The sequence below is a fragment of the Leuciscus leuciscus genome, assembly GCF_965113295.1.
Source record: "Leuciscus leuciscus genome assembly, chromosome: 23".
NCBI lineage: Eukaryota > Metazoa > Chordata > Actinopteri > Cypriniformes > Leuciscidae > Leuciscus > Leuciscus leuciscus.
In genome coordinates, this window is record NC_138747.1 from 17,342,735 (window position 1) to 17,360,939 (window position 18,205).

The 18,205-nt window shown below is 36.2% G+C and overlaps 1 protein-coding gene across 4 annotated transcripts in view; it reads right to left on the reverse strand.

The window, feature by feature from the left end:
- Nucleotides 1-18,205, reverse strand: part of naaladl2 (N-acetylated alpha-linked acidic dipeptidase like 2) — a 317,992-nt gene that overhangs the window by 74,964 nt on the left and 224,823 nt on the right. For all 4 annotated transcript variants that reach the window (XM_082156237.1, XM_082156236.1, XM_082156238.1 and 1 more), the window contains exon 10: nt 9,975-10,121. In XM_082156237.1, the coding sequence (XP_082012363.1) occupies nt 9,975-10,121 (147 nt within the window). The remainder of the gene's footprint in view (nt 1-9,974; nt 10,122-18,205) is intronic.

An 18,205-nucleotide genomic window follows, 5' to 3' on the forward strand; every position in this document is an offset into this window, starting at 1 on the left:
CGGGACGCTTTAGATTCTAGAGAGCATTTGATTGGACAGAAGATGTGATGAGATGGTGAATGTCATAAAAATCCATGATCCATTTTAGCGGAAGTGAGAGACTATGTTTTGTATACTTATATCTCCTAAATGCGAATTTTGTCATTGTTTTAAAACACACCAGCTTATTCATAACCTTAACGCTAACATATTCTAAAAGCTAAACAAACTCACATTTTGATTACAGGGGGCCTTTAAACTAAATTAAAATGAGAAATGTGACCTTGGTGACTAGCTGACTTTAAAAAAAATGTATTTCATATAACACATACTATTTCACGTAACATTTTTTATGGTTTTACTTTTTGGTCTAGAGTTCATTATTTAATTATTGACTATTTATTATCAGTCACCTGTGTTAGAATCTTATTTTGGATCAGTCTTCATAGGATTCGTAAGGTGCTGTTTGTCAAGATCTCGACATCATTTTCTACAAACGTCGACAACACAATAAATCCTAAAACTTAAAGACTTAAAGTAGTTTTCTCTTTTCTTTTCCCTTTATTGGTTTGGAAGAATCAAAAGCCTTTTCTAAGAACAATTTACAAACTGGAATGAGCTTGATCGAGCTGAATTAGTTCTGCCTGTGAATGACAGATACATCCAAACTTGTCCTGGACAAATGAGATAGAGGATACAACTTTATCGTTGCAGACAGTATAGTAACTCTGAACATAAGGCTAATTTAATTGCCAGCCAACCCGAGGGACCAGGACATCTGCATGGTCACAAAATGATGTTTGACAGATGCTGGTTAAATGATTTGCAGCTGTGTCTATTCAAATATACAAAAATGAAAGTTGATCCTAGCTACATTGGATATAAGGCAGAGTTAACCTATAGGGAGATGTGCACACACAAATGTACAAATGAGATTTCCACTTGGGACACTGAAATGCCAAAACTATTAGCATCCATCTAAGAGCAGTTTTCCTCATCAGAAGTCTTGGCTCTAGCTGAAACTAATGCAACATCTGTCTTTCTCAGTTTACAGCACCTGACGAGCACACCAACAGGCTAACACATCTGCATATGTGATTGCAATACATTCTAACTAATAGGTTTACATTCAGATTTTGTAGTTTAAGCAACTTAAGCATCAGGTTCAATATACAAAGTCAAAGTTCTCACTTTTCCAAAGGACAAAAGATTTAACATTCAACAAGAACTTTTAACATTCAATTTGACTTGAAATATTCAACACAACATATTCATTTGCCAACACAATTTTGTATGGATTTTATTTTCTCTCAGCTATAACATAATGATTCCTCTCAAACTAGCCTCTCAAACATCAGTGTCCCCCTTTGTATGCGTGCCAGCAGATCACTGTCATCATTTCAGCGAAATGGTCACAATTTAGAAAAGGGAGAAAATGAACGAAAAGCACTTTCAAATGAGAAAAATTGTAGTAGCCTATTACTGAAAGGATTGCACTGACAGACTGAGTACTCATCCATAAAGACAGGACCTTAGTGGAAAATGAGGACAGGATGTAAAAAAAAAAAAAAAAAATATTCCCCAGACACCTATGTTGAAAGACACAGTGTATCTCGTCACTATATCCAGAGAACTGTATTTACAAATAAGTTTATATACACTACCATTCAAAAGTTTGGGGTCGGTAAGGTTGTTTACATATTTTTTATAGTCTCTTTATGCTCACCAAGGCTGCATTTATTTGACCAAAATAAATTGAAAACAGTAATATTGTGAAATATTATTTCAATTTAAAATAACTGTTTTCTGTTTAAATATATTTTAAAACAGAATTGATTCCTCTAATGGCAAAGCTGAATTTTCAGCATCATTACTCCAGTCTTCAGTGTCACATGATTCTTCAGAAATCATTCTAATATGCTGATTTGCTGCTAAAGAAACATTTCTTATTATCTATGTTGAAACCAGTTGCACTGCTTAATATTTTTTATATATATTATATCTTAATATAATTGTCTTAACTGTTACTTTTGATCAAATATATTACCCTATACCTTTGCTGTCATCTTTCTTAATATTTAAAAACACTATTAAAGTTACAAATTAAACAATGAATGTTAAACATTCAATTAGTTGCCAAAATAAATTAACTGCAACAATATTGTCATAATTTAACTCATTAAAAAGGAAAAAAATGCTTTCTTTTAAATCCCCATGTGCCACACTGTAAATGTAATCTTTAGCAAATCTTAAATCTCAATTTTTCATACTGTACATTATAATGTTGTATTGCCTACATTCACTTGAAGTATTTAAAACAAAGTTTTAATTTTATTTAATTAAGCGCCTTGGAAAGAGCTCTAGTGTTAATTAATGTCTCCTAATGCTCTCTTCAACCCCCACAAAACAATGTTTAGGCCTTTAAAGGCAAATAATACATTGTTCATTTCATGTGACTTGATCTTAGAGCCTAGATACTACTGGTACATATAGATGTCATGTTGAAGAGGCTCTACTATATGCATGTGCATGTTACGCCACCGCCAACGGCAGAAACCAGATGGTAGGCTTGTGTAGGCTAAGGCAAGCCTTGCGTAGCTGTCAGTTGTGAGCAGAGTTAGCTAGCAAAGGGAACTGCCATATGATTTCGAAGCGTAGAGACCCTACGGATCTACCACATCCAGCTGCCGCTGTTTCACACTGCTAATTAGATTAGTTGTGCAGACACTAATACACCACCTCGGGCCAAAAAACTTGAACATGCTGCCTGTTCACAGCCAACAAACCTCTGACTTTCCAGGACAAGAGCCGGATGGTAACTCTGGGTGGGGAAGGCTCCCAGCAAATAACTGGTGACAGATTTTTGCATGGCCAGGCAGATTTCTGAGTTAGCGATCAGTTTTAACCCTCAGCCGCAGGGCTGGAGACAGAAACAAGACATGAAGACCATCTGGCGAGGGAGTTGCTTTAGCATGTGTGGAGATAGACTCCCAGATCTGTCACTCTGCATTAGACTACCATCTTTAGTGTCCAAGACCAGAGTAGGTTAATCAAAGAGATTTGTGAAAACGTTTGAGTTATGAAAATGATAATTTCCGCTATAATCTGTATTGGTCTAGTTTAGTTCCCTTTGTTTAGTTCACTCTGCTTGATGTGGATTCAACAGATGTTCAATAAAAAAAAAATGCACCGCTATTTCAGGTAAATCACACAAATGATCTACTCAACAATACAGTGTCTATAAAAAGTACTCACGTCCTGATTGAGTTTTCATGTTTTCAAGGATCTTTATTATAAAAAAATTAAATATGAAATGATATTTTATTATATTAATATATTAAAATATATTAACACACATAACATATTCTTATGTACGGAATAAATGAAAACAAAATGGTTGTGATTGATTAAATCAACATTCCAGACACGGGATACTGTCTTATCTCCATATTCCTTCATTCGTATCAGGTTTGTCTAAAAGGACTATATTTCGTCCTTGTCTAATTGTCTGAGGATGAAGGTGAGGTGAGGTGAAATGGATCTATTTATCAGCGTAGTCTTTATTTAACAAAACAAAAGAGAGTAATGCAAATGAGAAAGTAACAGTGTGCTATGCACAGACAACACCAAACAATTAAGGAACTGAATCCATGTCGTAATTACCGTAGTCTCAAGATGACAACACGTGACATTATATTCGGAGCTGTTCACGTTCTCAGGCTAGGAATTATGCGTTTCTATGGCACCACTATCAATGTGCCTAAATGAATATGCAGCATGGTACAAATGGAGATCTCAAACAACTCCCATCTTACAAGCTGTAATTATGAGCTCTACGAGGACGTGAGCATTTTTTACCAGTTGAAATCACGTAATTGCGGTAATTATGACATGGTATAAACGCACCTTTAATACACACGAGCTAATGAAATAAATGAGAAACAGGTGTGTGATAATCAATGATAAAATGAATAACCATTGCAACAAGCTTAAACACAATGGAAAAACAGGAAATGTTGAAAACAAACTAAAAGTCCTTGAAAATGAAACAGATTGTGACATTATGCCATAACATCTCCATAGAATGAGGGTGAAAGTCTGGACCAGCGAAAGAAGAGTTCACCAGGGCAAGGCAGACGGCGCAGGAGACCACCAGAGCGGAGCAGATGGAACCTGAGACCCCCAAGTTGGAACAGATGGAGCAGGAGACCACCAGGGTGGAGGAAATGGAAGTGGAGACCAGGCGACACTTAAGGACAAGGAGGCGTAGGTGGAGCCGCGGTGATGAGCGCCTGAGGTGGAGTCAGGGTGCAGGAGGAATGAGGCAGAGCTGGTGTGAGTGAGGACTGAGGAGCCCGACAGAGCCGAATGGGTGAAGGAACGAGGTGCAGCCGAGGGCCTGGAAGTCTGTGGTGGAGGTAGAGCGACAAATGTCCAAGGTGGAGCCGGAGGGACAAGGGAGCCTGGTGGAGCTGTAAGATGACAGTTCCAGGTGGATACAGAGAAGGGAGGAGCCAAGGTGAAGCCGACTGGTCGACGGGCCGAGGTGGAGTAATGGGCTCGGAGGCCCGAGTTGAAGCCAGGGGATCAAGGAGCTGAATGGGACGAACAAAGCCGACACTGAGGAACTGGATGGCTTACTTGGCGGAGGAGAGAATGGGAGGCTGGGCGGGACCATCAGCGACAAAGAACAATTGAGAGTAGTCTGAACCATCAATGAAGACGAAGACTTGTAGCTGGGCAGAACCGTGGTGACTAAGAAGACCTGAGGCTGAGTCTAAACAGCGGCGACAAAGAAGACATGGAGCTGGGCGTAACCAGCAGTGACGAAGAAGACTTGAAGCTGGATGTAACCAGCAGTGGAGGAAGGTCTTGAGCACTGGAAGTCATCAGAAAAATCTACGGTGGTCGTGACTGACGAAATCAACAGGGGGTGAGAACATTCCAGACACCAGAGAATAGCTTCCCTCCATGTTCCTTCATTCATGTCGGGTAGATATAAAGGGCTATAATAATTCACTCCAACCCAGTATAATGATTTCAAAGTCTCATCGTTAAAAAATGATAAATGGCGATAAATTACTTATTCTTTCGGCGGTCTCACGTTCTGTGACGAATTGGCTGAGGATGAAGATGAGGTGAGGTGAGGCGAAACGGATCTATTTAGAAGCATAGACTTTATTTAACAAACAAAAGAGAGTAATCCAAAGAGGACAACAAAATTAACAATGTGCTATGTATAGACAACACTAGACAACGAGGTACTGAAACTGAGGGCACATATACACAAGAACAGTGGCAGAGCCAGGATATTCATAGCAGCATGGGGTGGCAAAGAAATGTTCGTTATTCAAACATAAAATTGAGTTTGACTGTAAAATACTGGACTGTTTTAGTGCCTACAACAAAACTGAATACAATTAATTGTACATAAATGTAATTGAGGTAGTGGTGGAATAGATCAAGTAATACTGAGTGAATTTGACATTGTTTTCTTAATCCTAGACTGAAAGATATGTTTCAAATACAAAAAAAATACAAAAAAACTATGAATGTTAAACATTCAATTAGTTGCCAAAATAAATTAATTGCAACAATTCTATCATACTTTAACTCATTACAAAGGAAAAAGAATATGCTTTCTTTTAAATCCCCATGTGCAACAATGTGAATATGATAGTACATTAAACAAATGCCAGAATGTAAAATCTGTAATTTTATACATAATTAAATGCGATCAATTTCCATTTGAACTCTGCAAACTAATGCAACATGGTCCCCGTTTTCGAGTACAAATGAACAGGACTCACCACATTTATTTGTCCATTAAATTACATATAAATCTTACATTTAATTTGTGCCTTATTTTGTGAGCTCATTTACAGATGTCAGATACATTTGAGGGTGACGTTCATAAATGTGACGTATTCTGTATATAACAAATACATGATTTAAAAAAAAAAAGTTTTGATGCTGCTTTAACCCTCTGGGGACCAAAAACGCGCCCGCGCGTTTTGCTCGTTTTTTTTTTTAGCAATGAAAAATAAACACAAAATGCTCTGTTAATTTTGATCTTTCATTTTCGTGTAATACATCAATCGATCCTGTTCAGTTTCTATTTTTTTTCTGTATACTCACAATACAAATAAAGTGTTTTGCTTTTTGACAAATAAAGAAAAACTAACATGATGCTATTTCTGCCTTCTCTCTGTCAGTAAACTCCCATTTGAAACGCGTTCGAAAATTATCTATAACTCCGCGAAAATTCAGTCAAACAGGCAAACAGACCCACGGGCATAAAGCTTGAGATCGCAGCTTTTAAATGAAGTAATTTATATAAAAAACAAATATTATCAGCTTCTGTAATCTGTATAAAAAGAGAGCGACTCCAGTCGAGCTCATTACGAGCCATTCAAAAGTAATTTGACCACGCCCCGGAGAGCGCGTGCTATTCAAACGCAAATTCTGAGAACCATTTCAGTCTGTGAAACGCCCCCACATCAGCTGTAAACAAAGAGGCATAATATAGCCTACCTTATGGAGAAAATTTTCCGTGCTGATATGAGGAGCAGATCCCGCTGAGGAGTGAGGTAGGCTAAGTTATCCTTTCTCAAGTGTTAATGTGGAATAACGTTATGGAATAACGTTGTAGGCTTATGTAAACAAAAAGATGAATCGCGTTTCTATAATATGAATCGCGCGTCTATTTGTAAAGAGTGTTTAGCCTAAATATGAATCGCGCGTCTGTGTGTGAAAGAATAAACTGCTTTTACAGTTACAGTTACTGCGTTACAGTCAGGCGAAGTATGAAAGACAACATTTTGTTGACTAGATTTGGGTACAGTTTTTACTGTAGAATATACTGTCACATCAAATAAGCTTTTCTGAATATATATAAAATACTATTTTGTCAAAAATAAAGTCATAGACTAAGATGTTCCAATGTTGGCTATATTCAAACTAATGAATACATATGATAAAATGTAGGCCTATAATCTTTTTTTTTTTTTTTTTACAAAGAAAGAGTACTTTTTTGCAGAAATATTGCTGAAATTGTAATTATTGTTGTAATTGTAACCTTTTTAATAAAATAGCAAAACATATTTACAAGATAGATGTAAGCAAAATCTTAAATGGTCAATATAAGTCTTCTTCAAAATATATATTTTGTCTTTGCATTGTGGCTCAGTCAGTGTCACACCTGAATGAATGGCTAATTATGCAGAGTCATTATGCAGAGTGGGTGGGACTAAGGTGTAAACTACTCCTCCCCCTCGCATATTGGCTTTCCAAGCAAAACCTGTTTTACACCATTTAAATCAATGTATTTTTTTTTGTGAACGATAAAGCAAGACTATTTTCACATAATTTTGAAGCTAGAACTGAAAGGGACAACATCCATTAGTCAAAAGTCTTGTGGGCACATATTTTGTATGAGTTTTGTGGTCTTATTTCAGCAACTTTCATTTTTATTTTTTTAAATAACCACGCATAAACATTATTCTCTTAAAAATACAAACATCTACATACATGTTGCTCGCATATTATGGTAGGCCTGTTTGTGCTATATAGAGTGAATTTACACCTTTGCCATTAACATGTTTATAAATAACTGAAAAAAGCACAAATGTCAGAGCATGTCAGAACATCTCAAGGGCCCCAAAAACAGCTTGGTCCCCAGAGGGTTAATCATCTCCACATTTAATCATGTTGTATTTACACAACTGTTCAGCGATTCGTATATCTAATGTTTGCCGGACACTGAGTCTCCCTCCGGGTTTTTTTTTTTTGTTTGTTTTTTTCACTCTCTTGTTTGATTTGCACCTGGCACTAAGGTGAAATTAACTTAATGAGAAACAGGTGTGTGATAATCAATGATACAATGAATAACCATGACAACAAGTGTAAACAAGTGTATACACTTTAAGGAGGGTGAATACTTTTGAAATAAGTTATTTAAATTTTCTTATTGTAATTCAGTTCATCTGTAGAGATGTTTAACTCTGGGTTATTTTAGTCAAATTGAGATTCTATTATAGTTTCTTAAAATATTTTGAATTAGTTTTTATTTGAGTATTTTCCGTTTTCATTTTCATTTTAAAGTTTAACAATTTTGTTCTATGTGTTTTGCACTATAATGACCCTGGTTTCACTTACATTTAAGTTAACTGACATTAAAGAGTCTTTTTCTTTTCACGGGCACTGCAAGTATAGTTAGCATATGAAGGCCCACACGTCATTTTGATTTTGCTAGCAGGGAGAGCGACGGCTCCTGGGGCGGAGGCACACGACACAGAGCAGAAGTAGGGATGCTGGGAGCTGGATGTCACAGCACAGACCGTGTTGTTCCAAAACACACCAGCCACCCCCAGTGCTAATGCAGCCTGATGGCTTGAATGCCAAGAAAAGGTTACATTCACAGTTTAAAGCACACCAGCATTGCACTGCAAATGCTTAGCCAGGCATGTGTGCTGGATGAGACAGATGTACAAGTCAGCATGCAGAAAGTGTCAACCACCACAGCGTGAGACAGAGCCTGAAAGATGTACTGTCCAGAGAGAGGAAAAGAGTCACTTTGTGTGTGAAATGTTTAACTCTTACATCTCCATTGTAGTGAGGAAGTACAAAAATGCACCATAAAAACATTTAAGATGAAGTACAATGAAAAAATGAGGGGACATATGTATGCAATTTGAGTTGACAAGCTTCCTGAGTGTTTATTTTAAAGGAAGAGAGAGCTTGTTTCTCCTGGGACACACTCGCATGTGACATCTGAAAAGACATAACGGATAAGACATCAGGGCTGTGGCAGATGGAACGCAACACTGAAGCCGCTTGTAAAGGAGTCCTGGGGTTTGACCGTGCTTCTGTGAGACAGAGGAACAAGGAACGTAATTTTATGTGACAGGAAACTGCTCCTCACGTATCATAATGAGGCAAAGAGGGTGCAGGGGAACGATGTGACAGCCTGTGCTAAACCAAAGAATCCACACTGAAGTGTAGGAAAGCATTAGGGTCAGGCCTCTTGCAGGTCTCTGGGAATGCTTGCTAACTCCGGATAGATGTCTGAATGAAACCTATTTGAATTTTAAAGTGATCCAATTGGACTGGATCACTCAAGTCAAAAGCAATAATTGCACCACTGTATACATACATATAAAACAATAGGGTTTCAATACTGATTTTTATGTCTTTTTTTTCTGGGTTTTTTTTCTCATAGAGTATATGTGGCAAAAAGCACACAGTGGTAAAGGCTCATTTGATAAAATTTTACTCCAAACATTTGTACTCTATAATAATGACACAAAAACGTTTCTAAACATCCACATTTCACTATGCGAGTGGATATTTGGCTGATCCTTGACATGAAGTTGATATGATACTCAATGTTTTTTTTTAGTTTTTTTTTTTTTTAATTTATGTTACAGGTTTATGTAGCAAATGAGAATGGTAAATTTACCATACATTAAGACATTAATTTTGTACAGACTAAAGAATCTGTAAAAGTATGGTATTTGGGGTAAAAAGCACTTATCTACTGTTAGGGCTAAAGGCACAATGTTTAATGTGATAATAAAAAACTGGCTGACTTTTCCATTTGATGACATGGTTAGATTCAAATGCTCAACATAATGTATTACATTGGATGTCTGAGATAATCACCATACTATATTTATCATGAAATCATCATTTTTAAATATATGATATGAATCACATTATATGATAAAATATCAAGACATAAAATATCAAATACATCTCATCTTGGTGTCTAAAGCTAGTGCTCGTGTATGGGAAAATGTTGAGCATTTGAAACGTATGGTGTCCATTAGGCTATTATTTGTCAGCCTCTTGAAAACATTTTCCCTATCTGAGGACACTTGTGCAGGGAATGGTTGCTCATTGTTAACGTCATCTGAACTTACAGTGAATTTAATGAATGATTGGATTATCAATGTGCTTATATTGCACACATTTGGATGTGTGTGTGCATGTACCTCTATTTTAGGGAATTCTGAGTATGTGAACTCCACTGTGGGGACAGCAAGCTGGTTAGAGAAAAAGCTGGTATCTCCAGGTGTCTGCAGTGAGCTAACATTCGGACCAGGACAACCACCTCCTCTACTGCAACTCATCGAATGTCTCTGAAAGATAAACACACATGCATGGTAACAATTTGAATTTGTGAGGATTTACAGCAATCTACAATGCGATCATGTTGCCTACTATATTACTATAGTGACCAGAATGACTCCAGTAGGCCTTCTACAATGATTTATACAGAGATAAATACAGCAATGAAGTATGTTATAGAATGATATGTGAGGAATGCATTTAAGTGAGGAGCTTTTATTAAAAAAGTATCACTACGAGATATATTGGGATTGTACATGAATGGGATTGAAAAGTATTTTTCACTGGCATGTGATTTGAATGTGTTTAATTATTTTTAATGATGAGCACAAAACATGAGTATTAAGGTATTCTAAATATGTTTTTTATTTAATAGCTGTAGGAGCCCACCTGTAGGATTGTTCTTGTTTCAACACAACAATACTAATGTGCTTTTAAATCTAATTTGTAGTTGCATATAATTGTGCATCACTAAAGCCCTGCCTAAATCCTAAACTGATATTGATTTCTCATTGAGTGATGGTTTAGGATTAATCTGTTTTGGTTGAAACTGGCCCTTGGCTATTTAATGACCTACAGATTAAACTGTATTGATCGCAAAACTACTGCTAAATGAACAGATTCTGTGCTGTTGTACAGCAACTGACATGAGCTACAGTATATATATTACTGTTTGTCAACGTTAACAGAAATACATGCAGCTACGTAAACCTCAAACAAGTGCAAATGATGACTGACAGAGCCAAAATCAATGTAAATCTATACAAACACAGTTTGAAAGCATAATGGAAGGGAAAATATAGGCTGCAGTGTTACAAAATCAACTGTGACCAAAAACAGTCATCAGAGTAATTCATATCAGACAGGCCCTGAAAAACATAAAACAGCAGCTGCTGGACTTACAGTATCTACCGCTGAGGAACAAAAAACGATTAACACACAGACAAACACACATTGTATCCAGAATAGATTTGTTTGACATAGTTTAATTCTATAATTATAGGTAACACTTTATAATAACTGCACGCTATTAATCATTAGTTAAGCATTAGTAAACAGTTAATTCATCATTTATAAAGCATTAATAGACATTAACAAGCAGTTTATAAATACAGTTATAAATGCAGTATTCTTAATTTATAAGCATATCTATAATGTGTTTAATAATTGTGTTTTCATACTTAATTAATGATCAATTTATCATTTCTAAATGAAGTATTTCATTATTTACAAACCGGTTATTTAGGAGTTGTCAGTGGTTCATAAGATCACTTAGAAAGTGTAAGTAAATTATTAATAAACTGTTTAAATACATATTATTATTCAGACATATAGTAATAGTTACTTAGTGTGTTAATAAATGGTTTATTAACATGTATTTCTACTGTAATTCAGGGTTAATTCGGGTAGTTATAAAGCATTTAGTAGTGGTCAGTTCACTATGTTTGTGAGCTAATCTAAAGTGAGGACTAGTTATGCTTTGTAAAGCGTTTATAAAGAAGATTTAAAGGCTGTTAATATTTTTATGTTCTGTATCGCTGTGTTGTATTTGTTTACTTTTTCTGTTTAGAAGAAAACTGAGTCTTTAAATCTCCTTTATAAATGCTTTACAAAGCATAACTAGTCCTCACTTTAGATTAGCTCACAAACATAGTTAACTGACCACTACTAAATGCTTTATAACTACCTGAATCTACTACATTTACTTACACTTTCTAAGTGATCTTATTAGCCACTGACAACTCCTAAATAACCGGTTTGTAAATAATGCAATACTTCATTTAAAAATGATAAAGTGATCATTAATAAATTAAGAAAATACAATTATTAAACACATTATAGACATGCTTATAAATCAAGAATACAGCATTTATAACTGTATTTATAAACTGCTTATTAATGTATATTAATGCTTTATAAATGATGAATTAACTGTTTACTAATGCTTAACTAATGATTAGTAGCGTGCAGTTATTATAAAGTGTTACCAATTATATTCAATTATGTGTGTTATACATATTACAAAAAAACAGACTGTACTAAGACAAAACAAATATATTATTATATATATATATATATATATATATATATATATATATATATATATTATTATTATTATTATTATTATATATATTTATTATATATATATATATATATATATATATATATATATATATATATATATATATATATATATATATATATATATATATATATATATATATATTAGGGGTGTAACGGTTCACAAAATTCACGGTTCGGTTCGATACGATACACTTGTGTCACGGTTCGGTACGTTTTCCATAGGCTACAGCAAAAATAAATAAATGCCAGAGAAATTTCCTTTAATTATTATTATTTATTTTTTTTTTGTGATTTTTTTACTGAGCAATAATGGAGCTATACTTGACTCTTCTTATGAGCATATAAAACAAAACAGCTCCTTGGACAAAATGAAATGTACTATTATTGTAGTAGTAGGCTAGTTATAAACAAAGATTTATTTTAGTTCAGATTAACATTTGAGGGCAGCAATTGTATTCATAATGTCAAAATAAAACCGACGTAATGTTACTTGAAAGCATTATAGCCCACAATTCCTGACAAACTTCCATACCTTGCAGTTAGTGTTACTACAGTAAATCCATTCCACGGTGAATGTTGCTGATCTGTGGACACCGGCCAGTTCATTCATGGCCCGATGTTTCTTCCTGGTTTCCACGTCAGCGCTGTTTGATCCGTTAATAACAGAGAAATGTGAATGTTTCTCACTAGATCTCGCAGCGATGTTATTACTTCAGTGGCGAATTCAAAAAGCATTTGAAATTCAAATGCTTTATTTACTGGTCTGGATCTCTTAGCGCTGTGTGGTGTTGCTTGATCAGGCTCGCGCATAGGGCTCGCGAGTCCCGCTTCACAGGTCAAAACTGATAAACGGTCCACACAAACACAATAAGAGTAGCTCAGTTTCGTTCCTTACATTGCATTTGCCAGTTGATGTTGTGGTCGCGCCAGCCTCTATGAGCGCACTTGCCACCCGCGACGCACCTTCATTTGAAATAACGAAATTTTGGTCGGCAGAAAAAATGGTCCAACGAACCGTTCGGTACGTAATGTGTACCGAATACCGAACCGAAAGCCTCGTACCGAACGGTTCGATACGAATACGCGTATTGTTACACCCCTAATATATATATATATATAGGAGCTTTCCCAATCAGTTTAGCATGCCTCAATGTTCAACCAACCAAAAACAAACAAACACAAATATACAATAAACAAGAGAACAAGCCCAATAATGCAATCGATAACAAAGTTACTATTGTTCTCACGTATTGCTATTGTCAAAAAAATAAGAATGAGATGAATAAGATGTAGATAACATGATGCACCTTATGATTGTTATAGTTGTATGTTCTTGTAAATAGTTAGTTTGCCTGACTAAACATACCACTTATTTTTCATTCATACATGATTAGGTCCACAGGAACATAGTGGCCTGAAAAGTAGGTGGAGAACATAATAAAATGCATTATCAGCTTGACTCATTCATATAAATTATGTGGCAAAATGATTTGCACAATAATTATACCTATCCTAGAATATAACACATTATTCTCCCTTGTGTGTCTATTTTTGCGCTGTGCATGGATTACTGTAACATTCGGTGCTTCATTCTGAAAAAAGTGGACTCCTTCATCTTCATAGGCAGCAAAAGCCATTAAAGTCAAAATTAGCCACAAATTCCTGAGGTAAAATGTGACAGCAAACAGCTTGGGAGCGGCGAGAAAGAGGGAGAATAGGTAATTTCTGCACTGCAATTCCTTTTCCCCGTGAGGAGAATCAATATTTAATTTCTCTGTCTGCAATGATAACGAGATGGCAAAATCATTGTTTATATATTTGAGCTTGAATAGACCTGTGGGTATGTGAGGAGAGAGAGATGCACTGGCAGACAGCCACAGCAAATGAAGCTGCTCGTCCACTCAGCTGATGTGAAACAAACAGCATTGCCTAAAGACCATTAGCAAATGAGCAGGCTTTTACCATGCCATTGTGATCACTGTGACCCCATGACTGAGAACGTCCACATCCTATTACATGCCACCCGCACATGATCAGAGGTAGCAAAAAAAGATTGTACATGTGCACAATAATTTGAGAAAGATCAGAGGCATAGACCGTGTTTCTTCAATAACAGGCTTTTGTCCTAGCATTTCAGGGCAATTTAATGAAGACAATTGTTCTTACCAGTTATTTTAAGCTTATAACTTTGTAAAAATAAAATAAATAATACAACTGAATATTATGTAATAATAATAATAATAATAATTATTATTATTATTAGTATTATTATCATCAGTTGTAGTATTATAATTAATTTAATATTTTTACACCATTAAAAAATTACATGTCTTCACATAAACTGTCTATATAGAATTCTCCAGATGTACAGCACTGCTGGTCATGATTTTGGGATAAATTAAAATAACACAAGTGTTTTATGAGAGTTTATTTTATACATTTCCTAAAATTGTTCATAGTCCATAACACCTAGAATGGCTAGACACTTTCCTAAATGTTTCCCACTATTCACTGTATACAGTTATTTTAGTAAGAGGCTGTGTGCTAAAGCTGTTCTTTTTTTCTGAATCAATGAATGGCAAAATCACTGCATAGAGTAAGAGGAACCTGAGATAATTGCACAGCTGCAAAATGAATATTTGTATTTGACAAAACATGCCATCAAACTGAATTTTCTCACAGTACGAAGATAAAATGACAGCGGACAGAGAGAATGCTGTGTGAAGAAGAAGAAAAGAGAGAGAGAGAGAGAGAGAGAGAGAGAGAGAGAGAGGGGGGGGGGGGCAAATATGTGAACAAAACTGTTATCTCGTTCTGAAAGACGGAGAATGACCTTGCATTGTGGAGATAATTTATTCTCAGAGAAGGTGACCTTTGGAAATTACATTTGCAGAGAAGTGGAATTGGAACTGCTGATACATTTATAAAAAGAAGAGACAAAATAGATGAATAAGACTGAGATTATTTAAGAAAAAACAACAAGATGGGTGTCACTGTGGATAATGTGAGAGGTTTGCAGTTGCTGCACAGATGGTGGCGCACTGGAGCTTTTTAACGTGAGAGGAAAGACAAATGGATGAGCAACTTTCTTGCCTAATGCATCCAATTTAAATTCAAACAATAATACTGAGATCGTCTGAAAGTATCTGCAGTGGCAATTACACATAAATAAGACCAGGGTGGTGTTCAAGTATGGAAGTTGCCATACCCTGGTATTCAGGGGGACAAAACAGGGGGAAAAACAGCTCATGAGAATGCTCATTAAAGAAAATCCAAATATTTTTTTTTAAGATCTGTGGTACAGATCTGAACATTGGTAGGTTTCTAGGAATAATTTATAGAAATATGTGAGGTTTCTCATGATGGGTGCTGCTGTACGATCTTAACGGTGACTTCTCTTGATTGGATTCAGATTGGATTTTTTTAAAAACAAAAAAAAAAAAACAGTAGAAATCACATGGCAGATTTTACATGACCATATAAAAACACAATCACATCCACCGTCGATCCTCAAGCCAGAATGTATACATTATTGCATAAAAGAATTCCTATTATTAATTATATTTATTAATTTATATATAAATTGAATTTTCTCTGTGAATAAATCAAGATTTGACTTCCAGTTTGGAACACTGTTGTTGCGCATTCGCAGTTAATTCACGTGTCTTTTTGGATTAGCTGTCGACATACTAAAGTCACTTAAAGGTACAATATATAAGAATTTTGTAATAAAATATCCAAAAATCACTTGCACAGTGTGATATATTTCCTGTAGTTGTGAACTTACAATATCCCAAAAGTTCCCAAAGATTTTTAATTTCAGAGAAATTCCAATTTAAAATAATGGCTCGTCCCTGTTCACTTGTCGCCTGTCAATGACGTAATATCCGCGTTATCCCTGGTTTCCGCTCGTACTCCCATAGTAACCATGGCGACAGACGTGGACAACTGCGTTACGTCTAGCGGCACGCTCACGCTGTTGTTGTTTCGTTCAAACATTATGGACCATGGCAAGCAGACTTTGGGACAAAAGGAGAACTAAAACGAGGTTCAATATCAGCGTGGCGTTTTCGAGATGCCGAGAGCTCCACGTCCGCGACAAACTTCGACTTGACAGAGACGCGCAAATGTAGAGGTGAGCAAATGTACATAAAACTAATCAATGTTATATAGCTCAACATGATGAAATGTTAGAATATGATCAGTATGTTATTCTAATGTTGATCTAGCTTACTGCTAGTCTCAAACAGACAAACTAACACATAGAATAATATTATAACTTTCAACACACTCAAATGCAGTTTAGTGTGATAGTGTAGAGCAAGTAAAACAGCGCTGCGTTACCTCACAAGTTTCATTTGTCTAATAAACTGACCTGTGTGAGTATTAATTCAGCACTTGAATTAACCGATTTTTCTTATGACGGACGAAAGTTTTGGATTCAGGGCCCTATTTTAACGATCTGAAACGCAAGTGTCAAGCGCAAAGCGCAAGTAACTTTGTGGGCGGGTCTCGGCGCTGTTGCTATTTTCCCGGCGGGATAAATGACTCTTGCGCCAGGCGCAAATCTAAAATGGGTTGGTCTGAAGTAGCTTCATTATTCATAGGTGTGGTTTGGGCGTAACGTGAAATAAACCAATCAGAGCGTCATCTCACATTCCCTTTAAGAGCAAACGCGCTTTTTCCATAGCGGATTGCTATTGTAACGGCGGATTTGCCAGGCGCGCGCCAGGAGCGGTTCACAGCCGAGGAGAGCAACGCTCTCGTCACGGCCGTAAAAGAGAGAAGTTACATTGAAATGGAGAAACCCACCCAAATTAACTTCGGTTAAACAGGCGTATGATAATTTGGGTAAATGTGTAAGCTAGATGTATGCTTTTATAATAAATTGTCTATATCTATCTATCTATCTATCTATCTATCTATCTATCTATCTATCTATCTATCTATCTATCTATCGTAATAATGTATGATTTGCAAAAATGAAAACTGCTGCTTCTGTGTAGATAAGAGAATCAAAGTGCGCGTTGTGCACACGCTACATTGATTATGGCCAAGCATGCTTCCTTAAAATAGCATATGAATAACATGCGCAACGCGCCACTGACTTTAAACTATTTTTTCCTGGTTAGTGGCGCAATTGTTTTCTAAACCTGCAAAATAGCCTGAAGGAACGTTTGCGCCGGAACACGCCTCCTCTTTGCGCTGAACCGCCCCCGGGAGCGCAAGTGTATTTCCTAACTTGCCGACGTGCTTCTGTGGAGGGAAAAGTCCGCTTTGCGCGGGTGCAAAATAGGAATGATACATGCGTCGGTGTACAAAGTCACTTGCGCTGGGTGCAAGATAGGGCCCTCAGTGTGTAAATGTGATTGACACAACGTGAGGTCGTATTAATTTTTTTACGTGCGAAAACTTTGGACCTTAAAGGACACAAAGAAACTTTAAACACACCTTTTAAAGGTCCCAAAAATTGTCATGGACATGTTGTGGAGTCTTTTAGTATGGTGGTTTTTTTTTACACATTTTGTTTAGATATATTGTGGTTCCTTGGGTATGTCTTTGTTGTATGGCCAGGGGGAATTATGCCATATCCCAGGTTTTCGTGAAACACCACCACTGAATAAGAACTTTTGAAATATAATCCTGATGCTACAGTTCTGTTGTACAGCAACTAGACATTAACTTCAAATGACAGAAATGGACATCACTGCTTTCTAAATGAATACCAGTAATTAACAGCTTTTAGCGTGTACTCTGTTTTTGTGCCTCCCTCTAAGTGACCCTTTTTTAACACACAAACATACATTTGTCTAGTACTGAAAAGGCTTAAATGTTTTCTCATAAAATATTTGTTTACTTAAACACCTGGATGCACGTGGCAAAACTTTGAGCTTTCGCTGCCAGCGGAGCAGGTTAGATTCCCGATGAAAAACAAGTTCACGGGATAAACAAGTGTAGTGCGAGGAGAGAGGCCGCTAATTTGTTGCCTGTTGGCCAGTGAGAGGCTATT